Source organism: Lucilia cuprina, chromosome 4, assembly GCF_022045245.1.
Source record: "Lucilia cuprina isolate Lc7/37 chromosome 4, ASM2204524v1, whole genome shotgun sequence".
NCBI classification, from domain to species: domain Eukaryota; kingdom Metazoa; phylum Arthropoda; class Insecta; order Diptera; family Calliphoridae; genus Lucilia; species Lucilia cuprina.
The window spans coordinates 16,787,528-16,808,167 of NC_060952.1; the positions used below are offsets into that span (position 1 = coordinate 16,787,528).

A 20,640-nucleotide genomic window follows, 5' to 3' on the forward strand; every position below is an offset into this window, starting at 1 on the left:
AATAAACCTATCACTACTGATTTGTTTAAAAATAATTGTATAAGTAATAATTAATTAGATTAGATTAGTATTTTTTAATTTTTGCATATTAAAAATTAATTCGCGAAAATAATATATAAAGCATACAAAATGTACAAAATACACTCACTGTATTGACACCACTGCTGTAGACAGCTGTTGTAAAAAGGTATTGCCAGCGCAAAATGCAAAATGAAGGAGAAACTGATAATCAAAACAAAAACTATAAGTCCTCCGGGAAAATCGTTTATTGCAGTATTATTTTGATATAATTGAAAAAAATTATTAATTTCCAAAATGTCCGACTCCGATTGTGATTGGTTTGACAAAGATGACGAAGAACTTTTCAAAGATGTGCAGAAAACTGTAAAAACCAAACAGCAAGCAAACACCGAATATATAAAGACAACAACAAATACTTTAGGTGAAACGTAGACATTTTTCATTTTGGAAATTACCGTAAAAAATAACATTTTTTCATTACAGATGATTATATCAAAGAATTAACCTTAAAAGCAGCTGCCCACAATAAGGGTGATGCCAAGAAGAACAAAATTAAAATAACAGATCTAAGAAAGCTATCCACAATTACTCCACTAGATATTTTCTTATACACAACAACTTTGGAATATGATTTCTTTATGGATCAGATTTATTTAAATGATAGTCAGGAGAAAGTTATACTTTATACTAGCGTTTTGGCTACAATTTGTCGTTTAGAATTGCCAGGTTTTCATAAGGATGTATTAAAGAGTTTTAGTCTCAATAGCAACCTGCATGAACAATTTCGTTTACTGGTGGCCAAACTAATGTGTAAACGTTTTAAAGATATGTGGTTAAAGGAAGAAGAAATGTTACAGTTTATAAACAACATGGAATTACTGATATTACAATCTTTTAAATTGTTTAGCAAGGAAGAAAAAGGAAATTTACTGTTAAAAGATCTGTTAAACATTTTAGAACAAACGGATAATGTGTCCATAAAAAAGAAAAAAATTGTTATACAATTAAAGGAAAATCTGGAACAAGCTTTAAAACAGCGTGAAAAAACTGAAGATACTTTAGATATATTTCCCACATTGGAGGATTTAACAATAAGCCAATCACAATCTCTTAATAATGATCTCGAAATTATTAAACAATACTCTTCACAACAAAGTGTTCAAGAATATTTATCAAAACATCTTGAGTTTCTTAAACAAGACTTTCTTTTGCCCCTTAAAGATTGTGTTGATATGTTGAAAAACAAACGTAGTACCACCGAATTACCAGATAATTTTTATGTTTACGAAAATGTTCTAATTGTTTTGAATGAACAATTTTTGGATGCTTATCGCCATGAATTAGTATTTGTTGATGTTTTGGGTTCACGCAGAAATATGGATACGGAGGATGTGCAAATGCCGTATCAATTGCAGGAAAAGTTACGTAAAATCAAATCAGGAGCTCTTCTATGCTTTAGCACAAGTTATAATTTTGACAACTTAATATTGGCCACAGTGACGTACACTAGTCATGAGTGTATGAAAGAAGGATTTGTAAGTATTAAACAAATAAGTTACTTTTTTAACATTAATTTTTATAGGTATAGACCTGGTCAAAAGTAATTTAAAAACATCGAAAAATTTTAATAATGAATTTTTTTTTTTAAAACTTTCAGATTGGCATTGAAATCGTACGCCAGTACAATATAGGCAACATTTACAATCGTAAATTATTGATGTTTGAAACACCGGCATTTTTTGAGCCCTACCACAATGTTTTCAACTATTTGAAAAATTGCACTATTACCAATTTCCCCATGAAAAACTATATAGTGGACGGTGAAAATCCTCAAGACAAAATACCCTCATATTTGAATGAAAATACAGTTTACCAATGTTATGGACAAACATTCAAACCTCTAAAGGAAGAACCACCACAAAATGTTCTAGGATTAAATGATTCACAATTACAAGCGTTTGGAAAGGCTTTAAAACAAGAATTTACTCTTATACAAGGTCCACCCGGTACAGGCAAAACTTATTTATCAGTGCAAATGGTAAAAACTCTCATAGAAAACGCTGAAACACCTTTGGTTTTAATAACCTACACCAATGAATCATTGGATAAATTTTTAATCAAGATATCGGAGTATACAGATAAAATAGTAAGATTTGGCAGTCAATCTAGAGATCCGGCTATAGCCAAATATAATATTAAAGATGTGGTGGAACATTCACAAATCAATCCTAAATTAAAGAGACTGTATTATTTAATTAATATAGAATTTAAAACTAAATTTCAAAATTTACAATTAAAACACAAAGAATTTGATGGTACAGACGATACCTACCAAGAGATTTTAAAGGCCCAGCGTGAATTGGCCGAAGTTACTGAAAAATTGCAAACAATAAGAATTATGTTTCAGTACTATGTGGCTAAGGAAAAGTCTATAATTGCCCTGACCACCACTTGTGCAGCCAAAACAAATTTTCTATTTCGTTTGCTGAAAAGTAAAATCGTTATTTTTGAAGAAGCAGCTGAAATTTTAGAATCTCATGTTGTGGCATGTTTGACACCCTACACGCAACATGTTATAATGATTGGTGATCATCAACAATTGCAACCCTATAGCTCTAGCTATCAACTTCAACAATATGCTCACATGAATATTTCGTTATTTGAAAGGATATTTACCAAACAATCCGAACCCATACAATTGAAAACTCAATATCGTATGCATCCAAAAATAGCTGATCTCTTGTGTAATACAATTTATAAAGATTTAAATAGTGATGACTCGGTTACACAATATCCAGCCATACGTAAAATGTCAACAAATCTCTTTTTTATGACTCACAACATAAAAGAGGCAAAAACCCAATATGATTCATCCTTGTATAATCCATATGAAGTTGAGGAAATAATTAATTTGTCATTGCATTTAATTGAGAATGCTGAATACGCTGCAGAGGACATACACATATTGAGTCCTTATGCCAAACAAGTTGATTTAATTAAGAAACAGGTAATATAATTGATTCGTACTACAAAATATCAAAACTATTTTAGAAAATTGAATTTTCAAAATTCTACAGTGAATAATTACAGTGAATTTCTTTTGAATTAAAATTCGGTTTAAATATTTTTTTAATTTAAATATTTTCTGAAATATATTTTTAAATAAAATAATAGAATATGTTTTTTTGTTAACACTTTCAGTTGCAAAAATATCCCTCTCTTTACAACTTAAAAGCGTCTACCGTGGACAGTTTCCAAGGCCTGGAATGTAATATAATATTGCTTTCATTAGTGCGCAATAATACCATACCACAAATTGGTTTTCTAAAGCAAACAAATCGTATATGTGTAGCATTGTCACGTGCCAAACATGGCATGTATATCATTGGAAATCTGCAGCTGCTAAGTCAATGTAGCAGTATATGGTTGCAAATTCAAGAGAAATTATTACAACAAAATGCCATGGGTCCAAAATTTCCCATAGAGGCGTAAAACCAAAGATTTAAGCATAAACGATATTTTTTTTAAATATAGCATAAGTAATAAAAAAAGTTTCAATTTATAAGAGCATTGAAAATTATTTTTTGGTTTGTCTAAATGCTTTTGTCCTTTTTTTTATAAATTTTTGTGTTTGACGAGAAAGAAAAACTAATTTGTACATAATTTATTATTTCATTTTTTATTTATTTTTATTATATACTTTTTATTTTTGTAAACGTATTTTGTTTGTTTGTAAACTACAATACTTTTATTTAAATCAAAATGTGAACAGAAAGATAAATTTTGTATTTGTTTTTTTTTTTTTTAAGTTTCGTCTCCTTTTTTTTTGTAATAAAGAATAAAAATTACTTGAAAATATTTAACGGGGTTTTCTTTTTAAAATGTTTTATACTTAATTGTATTTGTTAAAATAGACAATATTTACAATGCATTATAATCGTGCACTTTGAGTTTTTGTTGTAAGTATAGTGATCTCGAAATGTTTGAAACACAAGAAAAAAAAGCGATAAAAAACTAAAATTAAAAAAATATTATGAAAACTATAATATTAATTGCGAAAACGTTTTTTACACAATTGTTATTCAAAAAGAAAGACGGAATTGTGTTTCTCGTTATGAAACCGTTGATTTATATAGGTATTTTTTGGCTTCTGATTGTAATAAATATTTTGAATAAAAACCAAAGAAGAAACATTTCTTATGGACTTGCAATATTCGCTGAAATAGCAGAAAAATTATATCAATATTTAAAATTGTGATTTTAACAAATATTTCTTCAAGTTCAAATGACTAGAACAGTACTTTTGATATACCATCCGGAATTGGTGAAAAATGAGTAGTAGTAATTTGTAAAGAACTTTCTTGAATATATGTGGGCCCACATACATTTTCCTCAATCAGTTTTGCAAAGAAATATTTAATAATATTTAAACCGCATAAATTCAAATTCGTTTTTCCATTTCTAAATATTTTGAATTCTTTCATTCTTTCGTAATCGATTAAAAATTGTAATTATTACTAAAAATTAGATCTATCACAAAAAAATGTTTCACCAAAAACATGTCTATCACTTATTTCAATAAAAACTCGATTTGCACCTATATAATTTACAAAAACATGATTTTTTATAAAAATTGTTGTTTTAAATAAATATTAGATTATTTTGTTACTAAAATATTTGCTATTTTGCACCTTAAATTTGATTTTTCTCAAAAAACCCACTCACACCTCGTAGGGAAAATTGCTATCGTGAACTTGTTGTGAACAATTCATTAATAATTGTAAAATTCATAGGTTTTTCAATAAAATTGTGGTGAAAATTCTACTTCTTTTTCCTCACTTTTTTTGCTGGGTGGTGAATTTCTTTCACGACGAAAAAGTTGGTGAACGAAAAATAGGGAAAAGGCAACATTTTTTACGTGAAATGATATTTTTTTGTATAATAAATTAATAAAATATTTTGAGATTTCAGTACCAGTTCCACTAAATAATAGTTAATAGTTTTCAATATAAACATAAAAAAAAAAATATTTTTTATAGGAGAAACCGGTCCTCAATTTCTATAAAAAATAAAGTTGGCAACATTTATCGCTAAGATATTGTTACTGCTAAATATCAATTCGAAAATAAACCTAACAACCGATAGCAACTCAGTCGTTACACCATTTCCAATATTGATAAAGAAAATAAATATAAAATAAAAAAAGTGTACATACCAACTTGAAATTTATAACTGAATATATGAATAGAGAATTTTCATCGTATGTTGTTTGATGAATTAATATGTTGAATGTTGTGGCAAAATGTTGATGGTTGTTTTTTTACAATTTCGAGAATTACGAATTACTTAAAGTGCAGGCCATCTGTCAACATGGACGGAAAATACTTTCTTTTTTAAAAGAACGCTTTGTAAACATTGTCTAATATTCTAGATAACATATTATGTTAAAAAGCCAATTTTTTTATATATGATTAATAATTTTACACACATATTGCAAATAGATAAAATTAAAAATGAAAGTCGCTGACTTTATGCTGATTTTTGAAAAACAAACGATACATTAGTGTTAATATTAAATATAAAAATTTTAATTAAATGTAAATAAAACAAATAAATTATTATCTGTAAGTTAAATTAATTCCCATAGACTATCATTATCTGTGCTAATTTTATAATAATCTTTAGTAAAAGATATACGTACATTTTCGTTTTTATATAGAATTTTGATTTAAAATTTAATTGGATGTTTATAATTTTGATTTTTAATTACTTTTTCATCTATTTTTGTAACTTTTTACACATTATTAAAAGTATTTCCATAAATAGTGAGTTTCAATAAATTGAAAAAAAATATTTCTTATGAAAAATGAAGAACATATTTTTATTTATTGAAAAAGGAAGGATAAATATTTGGAAACTGATACTTTTCTTAAAAGTTTTTTTCGAGTACGGCAATAATCTGTTTTTTGAAATCAGCAATTATAGATTAGTTTCGATAGCAACCGAACCTCAATTAAATTACAGATGGCAACCGCCATCTGTAGATTTCAGTTGCCGAATTGATGTTTTTAAAGGAATTTGGTGATGAAAACAATATCTCATTTTTAAATAATGCTGATTCAAAGGACCCGTGACGTTTTTATTGGGTCCGTGACATTTTTAATTTGTTCATGTAAATTGTTTACGTTTCCAAAAACTTTCCAATTAAATAGTTATAAGGAATTTTTTTAATAAAAATTCCTTATAACTTCACATCTGAATTTATTAATTATTTTTCTCACAAGTTTGACTTAATTTAAAATTTTATCCATATTTTTTTATTGTTTGTTTACATTTTTTAGTTGCTAGTCTGTCAAAATAACCACAGATGACACAATATAGATAACTTTTTGGCAACTAACGGAAGGTGACCTCCGGTAGGTTAGTGTTCTAGTCTGGTACGAATTCCCCCTGAGGCACTGGTTAAGGAGCACACAACAGGCCCGATATAGGCCTAGGTGTATTTCTTCGGATTTGATGTATATATGTACATCCTCCTTTTAAACAAACTAACGAAAGTTGCCGTTTATAAAACCAAGTTTTATGTCAGTTGCGTTAACTGCTGGCAACACAACTAAAGTTTATTTGATATCCATAATCGACGCATTAGTTGAATTTCAATTGATTTGAAGTTCCTCAACAGACTAAACATTTTGCCTCAGAATATATTATTTGTAAAATCTTCATTCTTCGAGATAATTTCAAACAATCTAATCGAAAACGGCTGATTTTTTTTTTTAAATATTTTGAATATCTAAACTTTTTATAGATTTTGCATTTTTTAAGTATTTTTTTCAAATAGTCAAATGTGTATTTTAATATTTTTAACATAACATTTAAAAAAGAATTTAACAGGAGAACCAATTCTTTTCCTGATAATCTTAAACAAATATCAAATGTTTTATAGATTTTTAAAACAGAATACAACTTAATTTAATTTGTTTTAAATTTGTAAAAAAACATATGTATCTGAACCTAATTAGAAGAAATACTCCGAGACCATTACAAGGCCTCGAACTAGAAATCTAAAACATTTTTGTTCAATCGATATCGAAATCTAATACCTTAAATTTAGTTAACAGATTTTGTAGACTTGTTTGTATCGCTTGTTTAACAAAATAGTCAGACCAGCACTTTCTTTGTTATGAATTAATAATTACGATTAACATTGCCAATATAGAATTATATATTTAAAACCATTATAACAACTTGCCAATAACTAAAGGTAGGATTTTATAATGCCGATAACTTGTTTCTAGTTATTATATTTATATTGAAAGATAAGCTGGGAGAAAGATTTTCTTATCCTTTAACGATATCCATTAACTAAAATACAATTAAAATAAATAGAAAAAGACCTATCTGCATTATAATATTCTAACTTTAGTTATTGCCATGTTGTAATAATAGGCCTTAATGTTGTATTTTTCTTTTAATTGTTATTACTTTTTTTGTTTTAAATTTGATCATTTATTTTTGTTTATATTAATCGAATTTCTTTTTATTTTATTAAACTTTTTCATATTTAACGTTTTTTTTTTTGTAATACTATATAAAAATACGCTAAAATTTTTAATATGATTTTGTTTTTTACTTTATTTTTAATATGCTAGAAGAGGAAAACAACCAAAATTATATCCTTAAAAGAAAACTTTTTAAAAAGTCTGTAGTTACAAGAAAAAAATGAATAAAACAAAATATTTAAAATTTTTTAATGCTGGTTTTTTGTTTGAGTTTTTTGTATTTAATTATTAATGTTAAGAGACGTTTCTTTTATTTTTTGTTGTTGTTGTGATTGATTCTTTATAGATCTTATGATATATTTTCTATAAATTTGTTAAGTTTTTGTTTAAAGTGCATATTTTACAATGTATAAATTATTTATTACTTAAAACCTAATAAAATATTAAGAAACAATATTGTATGAAAATGGGAAAAAGGGGAAGAGGAAAAGGTTTTGGGAAACAAAGAGAAAGGGATAGAGTTTGTTGTAGATTGTATACAAAATAATGTCTTTAGTGTTTCTTTAAAAAAAAGCAAACTATTTTAAACAAATTATTATTAATTACACTTTTTAAAATTAAAAAAAAATTATGTAAATTAATATAAATGTGGGTGCATGTATGATTACTATTTTAAAACTTAATATTACAATAATCTTTTTAACTTTCTTTTAGAAGAAAATATTTTAAAATTAAAGAAGAAAATTTATAATAAAAAAAATATTTGTAAGATAAGCCAAGCAATTGTTAAGGAGTATCTGTTAAAAAAAAAAAAACTTTTGGAAAATCAAATATTCCGTTTAAAAATAAAAAAATATAATAATAAAACGTGTGCGTGTCAGGTTAAGTTGTTCTTTTTTTACTTTGTTTTAATGGGAAGTTAACTTGATTTTCAATTAATTTGGTATTGGTATTTAACGTTGTTTTATTAACGCTTGTCGAAAAGATAGTTTATATTGCTTTATATTTATGCATATGTATACCGGCGAAATCTAATCAATTATAATTAGAGTAAAATAGTTATTGTAATAGTTGTGAAAAGAAGATATTGATTAAGAAAAATATTTTAGTAATATTGCAGTACATAAAAAAGATGAGTTTAAGAGAGAGAGGGGAAAATTTAAACTTAAAAGTGAGTGTTTATTAAAAATTAAAATAAGTAAAAAAAATATTAAGTATAAATGAAAATAAAATCTGTAACATTAATTTGCTAAGAAAAACTTGTTTTAATAAAAATATTAAACAACTCAACTTTGTTAGCTTGAACTTTAAATCTGAAATAATCATTTTGGATGTTAAACTACAAGATCTTGTACGTAAATTATACAAATATGTTTCTTTCTTACATTTTGTAAAATTGAACAAAAAAGAAACGAAAAATTCGAAAATCAACTTCGAATTTGCTATAAATTTAACTAATGTTACTAAAAAAAATTTCTGTATTTGAACTACAAACATACATACAAATCTCAAACTCATCTTTTCTCAAGGGAGTAAATAATTTTATACAATTTAGTTCAAATTTTGAAAGTAAAAGACATACAGAGACATATAGCGGTATTATTATGTAAGAAAATTAAAGAAACAGAAGCTAAAAAATCAGAAACTAATTTAATAGTATTTAATTAAAAAGAGTTTTTTTTTGTATAGCTAGATGAAGTATGAAGCATTTAAATTAAAAAAAAAGAGAAATAATTTCTACTTATTAGTTGTTTTTGTAGTTGTGTTGAATTTGTTGTAAAACTTAAGAAATAAATAATTCATTCATGATCATGACATCAGTTTGTTGAAGATTGTTCTTGTGGTCCTTGTGTTGGTGGTTGTATTTGTTTTTGTTGTTGCTGTTTGTATGATGAAGACAACGACGACGACAGATACTACCGATGTGGCGGCGATGATGACAACTATGACGGCGACGACGACAACTAAGACATTAGTTTTATTTTGTATTTTGACAACGGCAGCATAATAAATTATATGAAAACCTCTTCTCCTACTCCTTCTTCTTCTCCTCCTTCTTCTTAACTCTAAACACAGTTGTAGTAGTAGTAGTAGCAGCAGCAGCAGTAGTTGTAATAGTAGAGATATTAAGAGGTTTCTTTGGGATGACGTTGTCTTTGTACGGACGTTTTATTGCTACCGTCTACTAATGAGGCCATTTGGTGGGGCTTGTTGGCTAGCCGTATGCATAAGTTCTAATTCCACCAGCAATGGAAAATGATCGGAGGGTATATGTGGGTGAGGACAACCCACAACTTTGTTTTCTCGCAACCATTCGTTGGAGATAGGGCCCAAAAGTCCTAACGGTACCATGCCTGTTTTGGTATAGAATATATAATCGATAATGCCCTTAAAGTCGAACGTATAGTTAGTATGCGGCATTATGTCTTCACTGTAGGCGGAGGCCAGCTTAAAGGAATGCGTAAACTCACTGGTGTCATTTGAGAGTAAACGTTGTAGACAAGCCTTATAGCCCATGTCCTTGAAGTCACAATGATCCATGTGAACGCGTCCTTTGCTCAAAAACTCAATAACACCAGAATCAGGCAAAGAATTAAAATCACCACACAGCAATAGTTGTACACTATTTGAGTCATTCTTATGGCCAGGCCTAAAACTGTGACTAGCCTCGTCTATAATGGATTTTAATTCATTGCTTAACATCATGGTCTGTATAAGTTTGACATCACAAAATTCCGGATCCCAATGAATGTGAGCAGTGCACACTAAGAGAGCTTGAGATATCTGGGTAACTTCGGTAATAGGATCCCAGGCAGTTTCTTTGACCTTAAGTAAAGCGGCTAAACCAATGTTGTCCTTGGGCATAACACGATTCAACATGTTGTCTGAACCCTCAGCGTTGGCCATAGCTAATTGATTGAATTCAATTAAGTGCTCTTTGATAAGAGAGAATCTGCAAGAAAACAAAATATATAACATTACAATCCATATGAAAAACAAAAACCTAAATATATTGCATACTTTGAGGCTCTAAAGAAAATAGCGCAACCATCCACATATTTACGTTCCATCTCAGACATTGTTTTGGCTCTTGACTTGGGTGAGAATATGCCCTCATAACCATCATTCTTTAATTCGGGTAAAAAGAAATTGTAAAACTGTTCCGTTTCAATTTCCTGTAAACTTATTATATCAGCCGAATAATGACGTATCTCATCGAGTATGGCTTTTTTCCTGTATTCCCAGCTAAGAGCCCATGACGGACAATAGCCATACATTTGACGGGTGGCATATTTATCACATAGAACATTGTAACACATGACGGTAAAAATGCCTGTAATAGAATTTAAAATTTCAAAAGTTAAAAATATTTTTAAACAAGGATTTGCCACAGAAAAGCAATACTTACAGGCTGGTCTGGTTTTGTTAGGCTTTGCCAAAGGTATCCATGGCCGCTGAGGTGGTGGTGTTACAGAAACTAAAAATAAATTTAAAGGAAATTTAATTAGTAAATTTTTAAATTATTTTTGGAACTTCTGTTCAAGAATTTTTGTTATCAAAGAAAGGGAACATTTTCATTATCAAAAATGTACTTTTTATTAATAAATTACATATTTATATTAAATGAAGAAATGGTTAGTTCTAGTTCACAATATGTATCTGTTGGTTCTCTCGATGAAGAGTAGAAAAAGTGAATAATAATTTCATATTAATCAGTATACAAATTATAAACTAAATATTGCAATTCTTGCAATAATGTTAGTTTGTTGCTAATCTCAAGGTGATGTAAATTATTTTTAAGGTACATACTTATAAAACTAACATATGGTGAAAGTAACCCACAAATTACTTCCGTGTCGCTAAAATTTACAAAACAGAAAGCAAAAAACAATAACAAAAACAACAATCACTTAAAAGATTTCGAAATGAAAAACAAAACAAATCAGTAAACGCATCGTAATAAATGAGGATTGTCACTTTAAAAAGTTTAACTTTAAAAAATTGGACACGATTTTTAATGAAATTAAAAATAAACAAAAAAGTTTTGCATGCTCTTTGGCAAACAAATAATGATAATTTCCATAGTCAAGAAAGAACTAAACACATATGGAGTAACATATATACATAAGCACATTTAAATACATAGTTTTATGACGGTGGGTAAGCATAGCAAGTGTATGAGTCGTGTAGTTGGTAAGGTGTTAGTAAAGCAACATGCAAATCATGCTCACTACTTATACTCTTGCATACATAGCAAATCACATCAATATTAAACTAATCCAAAAACCTGTTGTCTTTACTATAGTAAGTAGTATTTTTTTCTTATTGATCATAACAAAAACACTACTACTATTATTTACAAATAAAAACTACAACAGTAACCTGTTTTTTCTCTGATATAAATAAACAACAACAACACAATACTACAAATGAAAACGACAGTGTTAATCAATGATAGTTTTTTATTGTATTTTATATGTTTATATGCAAAAAAGAAACCAAAAACAAATAAACGTAAATATCAAACTGTTACTCGAAAAGTAAGTGCTTTAGCAAAACGTAGAAGTGAGAGAGTTGGGGAGACAGACCCCTTTAAGATATGATTTTGCAAATTGCATAGTGCCATGCTTGTTAAAATGCTAGTCATTGTTTTTTATTATTTTTTTTTAATTTGTTGTTAGTTTTGTTTTTCAGGCGCTATGACGCGATATTTGTATACACTACAAATAACAATTATTGTTTTCATTTTGTTTGGGAAAAATATACACAAGACCAGCGAAAAATATTTCTAAAAAGCTCTTTACAATGATCAGCTGTTGTTATTTAAATGTACAGTGTGTTTCAAAAGTATTTCTAAAATATTTATTTATAATTTGAAAATTTTCAGAAATGTTGATTTCGTTTGGCTTCCGAGCTTTTTATTAAATTAACATTAAAAATTCCATTTTGTTGTTAATTTTTCCTAATATTTATTATGGTTTCCAATATTTCGACCAACTTTGTTCTTCATCTTCAGGGAAAATTATTTAATTTTAATGCAGTGTCTGTTGTTATGAAACTTTTTAATTTATTTTTATACCCTTCACCTTCGTGAGAAGTTTGTCATTCCGTTTGTAATTTCTATGATATAATTTTCCGACCCTATAAAGTATATATATTCTGGATCCTTATAGATAGCGGAGTCGATTAAGCCATGTCCGTCTGTTGAAATCAGTTTTTAGAGGTCCCCAGATATCGGCGAGAACCAAATCTTCAATAATTCAGTTAGACATGCTTTCGAGAAGATCGCTATTTAAAATCAGCAAAATCGGTCTATAAATAACGGAGATATGAGCAAAAATCTGACACAACCTCTGAAAATTTCATCAAAAAATCACATTTTTTTCATGCTTTGTTAAAAAAGCAACAACAACACTGTGAATTGGATAAAGATGTACATGTGCGTGTGAAGATGTATTTGGTTTTATTCAGCTGTGTATTTTTTGTTAAAAAAGCAACAACAACACTGTGAATTGGATAAAGATGCACATGTGCGTGTGAAGATGTATTTGGTTTTATTCAGCTGTGTATTTTTTTGTATGTTTGTTGCTGTATTACACTACAGCGGTTAATATTTCTTTCTGCTACAGTTTATATTTGTTATGTGTGACATGTGTGCAGAGATACAAAATAAATATACACTGTTTTTTTAACAAACTTGATGAAGGGTATATAAGATTCAAAAAAATCTATTTAATCTATAAAAATATTTCAATAAAATGACTTTTGTTATCAAGAAAGTTTTCTTAACAACTGTTGCAAAATCTTTGTCATCTATTCGGTCTATCCCCAATAATATTTCATCATCCCCAATAATATTTCATATGACGTTTTTCATAATAAAAATTTATCCAATCTGGACCGAAGTTGAAAGCAAAAAAAAAAACAATTATCACCACTTCAGAAGTAGCACTAAGTGAATTTGTTCACCTTCTGTGGAAGTGGAGTTTATTAACTTCCAAAGAAGCGAAAAGAATCCAATATTTTAAATTGAAGGTATATTTTTTTGTACTGAAATTTTTTTGAATTAAATACATTTTATTTATGAGTTAATTGATAAATGCATGTAATTTATATATTTATGTTAATATTTTTAAAAGTCAAATTACTCCCTAAAAATGACTTCAGAAGTAGTGAATTTAGAATCAAATAAAAAGAACATCCATCCTATGACAAGCCTGTGTTAAAATTATTACTTCTTTAGTATTTCCAGGGAATAAATTCAATTTATTTTTCGCTTTTTGGGAAGTTCTTTTTTTCTGATTTTCCTTAACAGGGCTCATAAAATTTGATGGTAATGAATTTTATCGGTACCTATATAAGTATTTTTACCCCAGTAATAGCGTTTATAGAAAATCATAAAACTTTAATTGGTTCCTATTAAAATTGATTATATCGAATTTTGATGTGTTAATAAAGATTATTTTTATAAAAAATTGGGTTAACATTAAATTAATCCCAATTGATTTAATAAAAAATATCCAAGACCATTATATTTACTCCCCACTGTAAATTATATCAAAAAAATAAACAATAATACCCTATTAAACACTTTAGTGAGGTTTGTCGTTGAGGAGTTTTTTTGTAATCGCATGAATCATTTGTATATACCTCTTTAAAAGCTCAATACATACTCCATTTGGCAAACATTAAGTACGAATTTAGTTGTTATTCCAAGAAAATAAATTCAAAAGACGAATAATATTTATTGTAAAACCTTTTACTTTTGTTTTATAATTTTGTTTCCACAATTATTATTTCTGCATTAAAGCCATCACAAATGAACAAACCGAAAGACTTAAAGCGATTATTTGTTTCTTAAATAAGAAGAGGTAAAAAAATATTGTTGTATAATTTATTATTATTGCTATTATTGTTATTGTTTGGTTTGTGGTTAGATACATACCTACATAGATGTATGTATATAAAGTGTTTATGCATTTTCGAATATATCTATCTATCTATTGGGTTAATTTGATTTTTGTGTATGACTTAAAGTGTTAGTTATTTCTTTTTTTTATCTGTGAGTATGAATATTTATTTTAATTTCGATTTCAATTTTTGTTTAAATTGTTTTTAAAAATGTTTGCTTTTGTTTTATTTTGATTGTTTTTTTTTTCTGGTGTTTTATGAGTATTATTTTTTTGCCGTCTCAGCTGTAACTTTATTCAACTGCTGCTGTTCGTTTGCCTGCTCTTGGTGCTGGAAAAACTTTCACTTTTATTTCGAAATGTCTGTATTTATTCAAAGTTAATTTTGCCTTTTTCTTTATAGTAGTTGTTATATATTTTGTATGTTTTAATTTTCTTTAAGACAAAGACTTACGATTTTTAAGCTATTGTTTTATTGTCGTTAAACATAATTATTTATGTAAGCATGTTTATAATTTTAGTTTTATTATTTTTGTATGTAAATTTGTTTATATAATTTATCTTAATTTTATGCTAATAAATATTTTTGAACATATTTAAGAAGTTTTTGTCTACATGAAACTTAGTAAATTGATTAAGCAGTCATAATTTGTAAATACATATTTGTTTTGTGGTTCATCATCATCATCATCTACTAGTTTTTAAAAAGCATAAATCATTAGGAAATATGTTGAGTATAGTATAAATAATTAGAAAATTTGTTTAAGTATGGAACTAATGTGATTTTTTTTCTTAATTTGTCAAATGATGACAGAGAAAATATGAAGGTGACCCATAGGTCAAGAAATTATGATGTATGTTTCTTTAATTTATCGAGAAAAAATAACGAATAAATAACGAAGTCAGTTTCAGTAAATTTTCTCTAACACTGACCTTTTAAAAGTATTAGGGCGGGTTTTTCATTCTTTGATGTTTTTCAGTAATCAGTAAAGTTACTTATTAACTTAGTTTAACTGAGTGTTATTAGCCAATTAAACCTATGTTATAAGTAAGAAAACAAAAAAACAATTAAATAATGAATTCGAAAAAAGATTACTTAATATTTAAGTAAATAGCAATTTTTTGATTTATTTTATAAATACTTTTATTGTTTGAAATGTTTATTAGTATTTTTTCTAAAAATTTACATTTTACAGATGTGATATTTGTAACAAACAGCTGTTCAATGTTTGTGTTCGACTGAAAAGTTGGCAATACTAACAAAGTTAACTGATATTAAATCAATAACTGAAAAACACAATCATCGATTAAAGTCCGTATAAATTTGTTCCGAGTTTAATCTAACAGCAAGTTAAGCCTAGTTTAACTGAGTTGTACGAAAACCGCTCTAAAAGGTACAATATATTTTTTTATATATTTCAGTTTAATCGTTTAATAAAGAAGAAGAAGTGATATGTCCGTAACGACTTCACTATTTCATAAATAGACCGACTACAGCCGGACGAAAGGACTCTATAAGATATCCAACTACGGCGTCGCTTAGCAAATATTTCCTTAATATGTGAGAGTAAATTCCCAAAGTAAATTAAATCCCCAGATTTCGTTGTTGTTGTATTCTGAACAAATTTTTTGGCGAGTTATTTAATTCTTATTATGTAAGTTCGAAATTGATTTAGTATAAAAATTATTGTAATATATCCCAGCAAAAATAAAACGAAGTACTTCCAAAAGAATAATATTTTTCACCAATTAATTTATATTAAATATGTTTATTTACTTTATTAATGTTAATACTACAATTTCAATTGCTAAAAAGAACAATAAAATTACTTCTTGAGAATATTGTATCAAATAATAAGCCTGTGTTAAAATTATCACTTAGTCTTATTTCATAGAGAAAATTCAACTTCTTTGGAAGTTCTTTTCTTACTGGTGTTTTCTCTAAATATCTCAGGTTAGTTGTAAACTCAATATTTTTGATTAATTCTATAAAATGCCAAAGTTAGATTTCCCTAACGATCATTATAATGAATTATTACACGGCAAAAAAAACAAATTTAATTTGATTTATATGACTCTGTGCTAATTAGGCTACCAACACTGTGTATAATCTCCTACTAGAACCTTGTGAAAACAACAACAAACTAATTTATTTAAATTAAATTACAAACAAGAAAAATGTTACAAATTTTTGCAGCATATTTTTTTAAATCTAAAATATGAAATCTGCAATTCCTACAGCAATTCATAAATGAAGAAAAATAGAGAAACAAAAAAAAAAAAAAACAAAAGAGAGAAAGTACTTTAAATTGGATCAAATAAATTTATTACCACAAACAAACAGAAATTTTGAACGAAACTAAAATATAAATAAAAAAAGAACCAAATATGCCACCAAGTAAGAGGTCTCCTACGTAAACTGGGAGATGAAAAAAGGCAAAAATACAATATTGAATTTTCATAAACGTTACAACAACAAATATAATAAAACTTAAAACATAAAAACTCAACCTTTCAACCTACGCCAAGATAAATTTTGTTTATACGAAAAAAAACATAAATATCAAAACACTGAAATGACAGTTAAATGAAAGAAAGTCGACTAAAAACTCTATAAATTTATTTCAAGAGAAGGGAACTTAAACGGACAGACGGATGTACAATACAATGCAACAATCAAAAATGCTGTAGAAGAAAAATGTTTATATGAAAAAACACCCGCGCTTTCTAAAAAAAACGAAATATAATAAAGATTGAATGCACATTTACAAAGACTGAAAAGCAGATAGACAGACAGACAGACTGCAGCAGAAAAGTAATATGTTGTGAGTTGTATTGCAGCACTATAACTACTTACTACCAACATACAGTTGCGGATGATGATGACGACGATTGAACAAATATCTGATCTGTCGTTTCAAATGCATTTCAAAAATGCACTCACTGTAAGTTTTACATTGAATTGCGGTGTTTTTCCCCATTCGTTTGAGTGTTTACCATTTAAGTCAATTTAATATTAAATTTAATGAAATTGATTCCTTTTGTTTTTAACTTAAATTATACACGCGATATGTTTAAATTTGTTGAAATATAAGCGAAAGGTTTACAAAAATATAAAATTGTCTAAATTATTTCTTCATTTCCATCAATTTCACAAGCAATTTTGTAGAATGGTAAAATTTTAAAATCAAATTAGGGATCTCAGATAAGAAGCTATAAATTGAATTCTTTATGTCAAAAAGATTCGAAATACATTGATTATACACATGGATCTCACTCAAGACTTCAAGCATGTCTACTCACTTATGTATAAAAGATTTATTTAATGACAAATTTAAAGTACTCGAGCTATCTATGGATATTGCATAACTTCCGTTTACGCAGATGGTATGGACTCTGTTAAGTGGTCAACAGCACCTAGAGACGTAATTGGTAGACCGAGACACGAATCCATCAAATAAGCCGAGGAATTGTTCTTACTCACAGAGGACACACTGTGATAAATCTGGTATAAATAAAGTAAACCCAAAAAATCCTCGAACAAATAATACAATTCACTCGTAAAAGATATTTTACATCCATTACCATTCAAACCACATTCATCACTATTCAAACCAGAAAGACATCCGATACACTCACTCTAGGATCCGTATCGTATACACCAACTCATTTTCAACGCTTAGTCTAACAGTCACTTTTCAGCGGGGTATCGAATTTGGATTTAAACAACAGAAACCACGTGCAACCCATAGAGACCACGCTTATAAATCCGAAACTCTGCCCTATGACCACCAACTCCCGTGATACCAGATAATCTAGGTATATAGTTTGACCCCAAGTTAAATCATCATCAGTTTATAATCCCAGCAAACTAGAGCAACTGGTTGCATCACTTTACGACGAGATTGCAATAACTTCAAAAAGAGGGAAAGATTTTTTCAGAAATCATTAAAATCGTTATTTATTCCAATTTTCCGATCCAATATCAATAGCCAATATTACAAATCTCCAGAAAAGTTGTAACAACTCACATACATATAAAATATACAATTTTTACTATAAATTTTGTGACATTTGAAGCAAGTATTTTTTTCACCTTTAAATAACTGAACTGATGTGTAACATTTAAATCGCACTCAGAGAAAACACCGATTTATCAAATACAAAAAAAGAGGTAGGCGTTATGTTTTGTTATAATACAAAAGCCGCCACTGCCGAGAGAGGAACAAATGTCTGACTATTAAAAATACATTTTTTAATTTAATTTCAAGATTTCAAACATTAAATGAACGATAGTCGTCGTTAGAGATTTTATTGTTAAAATTTTTTTAACATAAAAAACATTTAAATTAAAACTACAAACCAATTAAAGTAATGTGGAAATATAAAAATAAACATTGAACAGTAAAAAAAAAAAACATTTATAAAATATTTCCATTTGCTTATTAAGGAGAATTTAAAATAAAAATGCAGTTCAACTGGTTTATAAGTGCTCAGCGCGCATGTGCAACAGCGATAATGTTTTGAGCAGAGTAACCCAAAATAAACAGGGTAATATAAACAGTTGTATGTTATTGAACCATTTTAGACAGACTTAAGAATTTTGGCATGGATTTTTAAGAGCATAATTTATAGCATATTTTATTTTATACCATATTTTTGCATGACTCGAAATACAAATTCAGCATTTTTGCATATATTGATTAAACATTTATTCCAATGTTCATAAAATTTCGTAAATAAACCATTAATAACTTTATTGAGCGTTTTTGAATAAGCTATAATTTTAATTTTTCCATAAATAATGTGTTGCATGAAAATTGTTGGTTGCCCTGTTAATGACTAAATCGCTAATAAGAGAGCGATCAGTTTATGGTTCAACAAAAAAGTTAACAAAACAAAGTATTGAAACAACATAAAGGAATATAATTAACGATAAAATAATAGCTTTTTCTTTAAAATTTCAAAATAAAAAAAAGAGAAACAAAATACGTATATTCTGTTCTGTAATATTTTCAATGGAAAGAGGATTTAATTACAGACAAGTTTAAATCATCAAAAGTTTATTATTGATTTTCCTTTCATCTAAATTAAGCTAAAATTTAAGATAAAGTTATAAATTTTCTAAAAAAATATATTTTTTTAATAAAGTTAAATCTGAGTTGAAAAGTGCTTTGCCTAACACTACAGTTAAAAAATTTACAATTATATGCTAAAGAAAAAAAAAAACAAATTTTCTTTGCCATGGCCATATGAAAATTGTATAAAAAGATGATTCAAAACATAAATGCGCAGAAACAGGGACAGACAAAACAGCTAAAGTTAAAAAATAAAATACGTATACGCATGCGCGTGTTCGCACATTTTTTATTTCATTAGGCGTCAAGAAAGAAACTATCAACCACCAAGTTTTTTAGTTTCCAAATGGTTTTTAGCCTAAGTGCTTAAGCCTAAGCGTAAGCATTACGTTTTTTCATCAATTTCATTTGTCTTGATCAATAATGGTCAACAGTTGAAATGAAAAAAGTAGGAAAAAAACTCAAAACCCAGTTGGCAGTTTAAAGCCGAGTTAATGCATTTGGCGCAAGGTGCCTTGGGTCTCTTAAGCAAAAACAAAAACCAACAAAACAAACTAGTTATCTAATGGTAGTTACTAGTAGTTGTAGTAATAATAATGAAGCACCTGAAAACATGTTATTAACGATCCATTTTTAATTTTTTTTTCACTATTATTTTTTACCTATTTTATATATTTCAATGTGTGTTTATTTAGTTTTGTCTCTAAACGTGACTGGCGGTTTGTCAACTTTATTTAGCTTCTTTGGCTATACAAGTAGCTGCTGACTGACTGGGTAAATGCTGCTACATACAAATCAAAATTCAAATTAAACGAAATTGGAAATGCTATATTTGTGCATGTTCAGACAGACAGAGAGAGATACACCAACCAAACACCACACATTTGTATAACATATAGCGTTTGTATATTTTTTCGATATTTGAATTTCACTTTCTTTTTCGTTACGCTTGCCCAACTTGAAAACCATAAAGATTGTTGTCTATATATAAAATATTTTTTGTATATACTTAGCTGGTAAACGCTTAAAAAAAGAAACACTAAAATGCTGAAAATCAAATCAAGGTGTGCTATAAAAATTGATACATACAGTGGTAAAAATTTTGAATATAATTAAGTAACTTTTAAG

General features: G+C 27.6%; 2 protein-coding genes across 4 annotated transcripts in view; one reads left to right on the top strand and one right to left on the bottom strand.

Annotated features, from left to right (window-relative positions):
• Positions 1–222: 222 nt before the first annotated feature.
• Positions 223–3,658, top strand: LOC111676084 (NFX1-type zinc finger-containing protein 1). Its single transcript, XM_023436969.2, has 4 exons — positions 223–442; positions 505–1,556; positions 1,679–3,028; positions 3,223–3,658. The coding sequence occupies exons 1-4, from the start codon at positions 316–318 to the stop codon at positions 3,511–3,513; spliced, it is 2,820 nt and encodes a 939-aa protein (XP_023292737.2). The 5' UTR covers positions 223–315; the 3' UTR covers positions 3,514–3,658.
• Positions 3,659–7,143: 3,485 nt separating this feature from the next.
• Positions 7,144–20,640, bottom strand: part of LOC111676119 (CCR4-NOT transcription complex subunit 6-like) — a 52,444-nt gene continuing 38,947 nt past the window's right edge. For 2 of the 3 annotated variants that reach the window (XM_046950052.1, XM_046950051.1), the window contains 3 exons: positions 10,933–11,001; positions 10,545–10,857; positions 7,144–10,476 (listed from right to left, as the gene is read on the bottom strand). In XM_046950052.1, coding sequence (XP_046806008.1) covers positions 9,699–10,476; positions 10,545–10,857; positions 10,933–11,001 — 1,160 coding nt within the window. In that variant the 3' untranslated portion in view covers positions 7,144–9,698. Of the gene's footprint in view, positions 10,477–10,544; positions 10,858–10,932; positions 11,002–11,333; positions 11,530–20,640 lie in introns of those variants that run through there. The other variant, XM_046950053.1, reaches the window with a different exon arrangement.

Bases quoted from the DNA above. Each gene is read 5' to 3' on its own strand.
- LOC111676084 (XM_023436969.2), top strand. From the start codon at position 316: ATGTCCGACTCCGATTGTGATTGGTTTGACAAAGATGACGAAGAACTT. The intron at 1,557-1,678 runs GTAAGTATTAAA...TAAAACTTTCAG, and splicing joins AGTGTATGAAAGAAGGATTT to ATTGGCATTGAAATCGTACG. The intron at 3,029-3,222 runs GTAATATAATTG...TAACACTTTCAG, and splicing joins TTGATTTAATTAAGAAACAG to TTGCAAAAATATCCCTCTCT.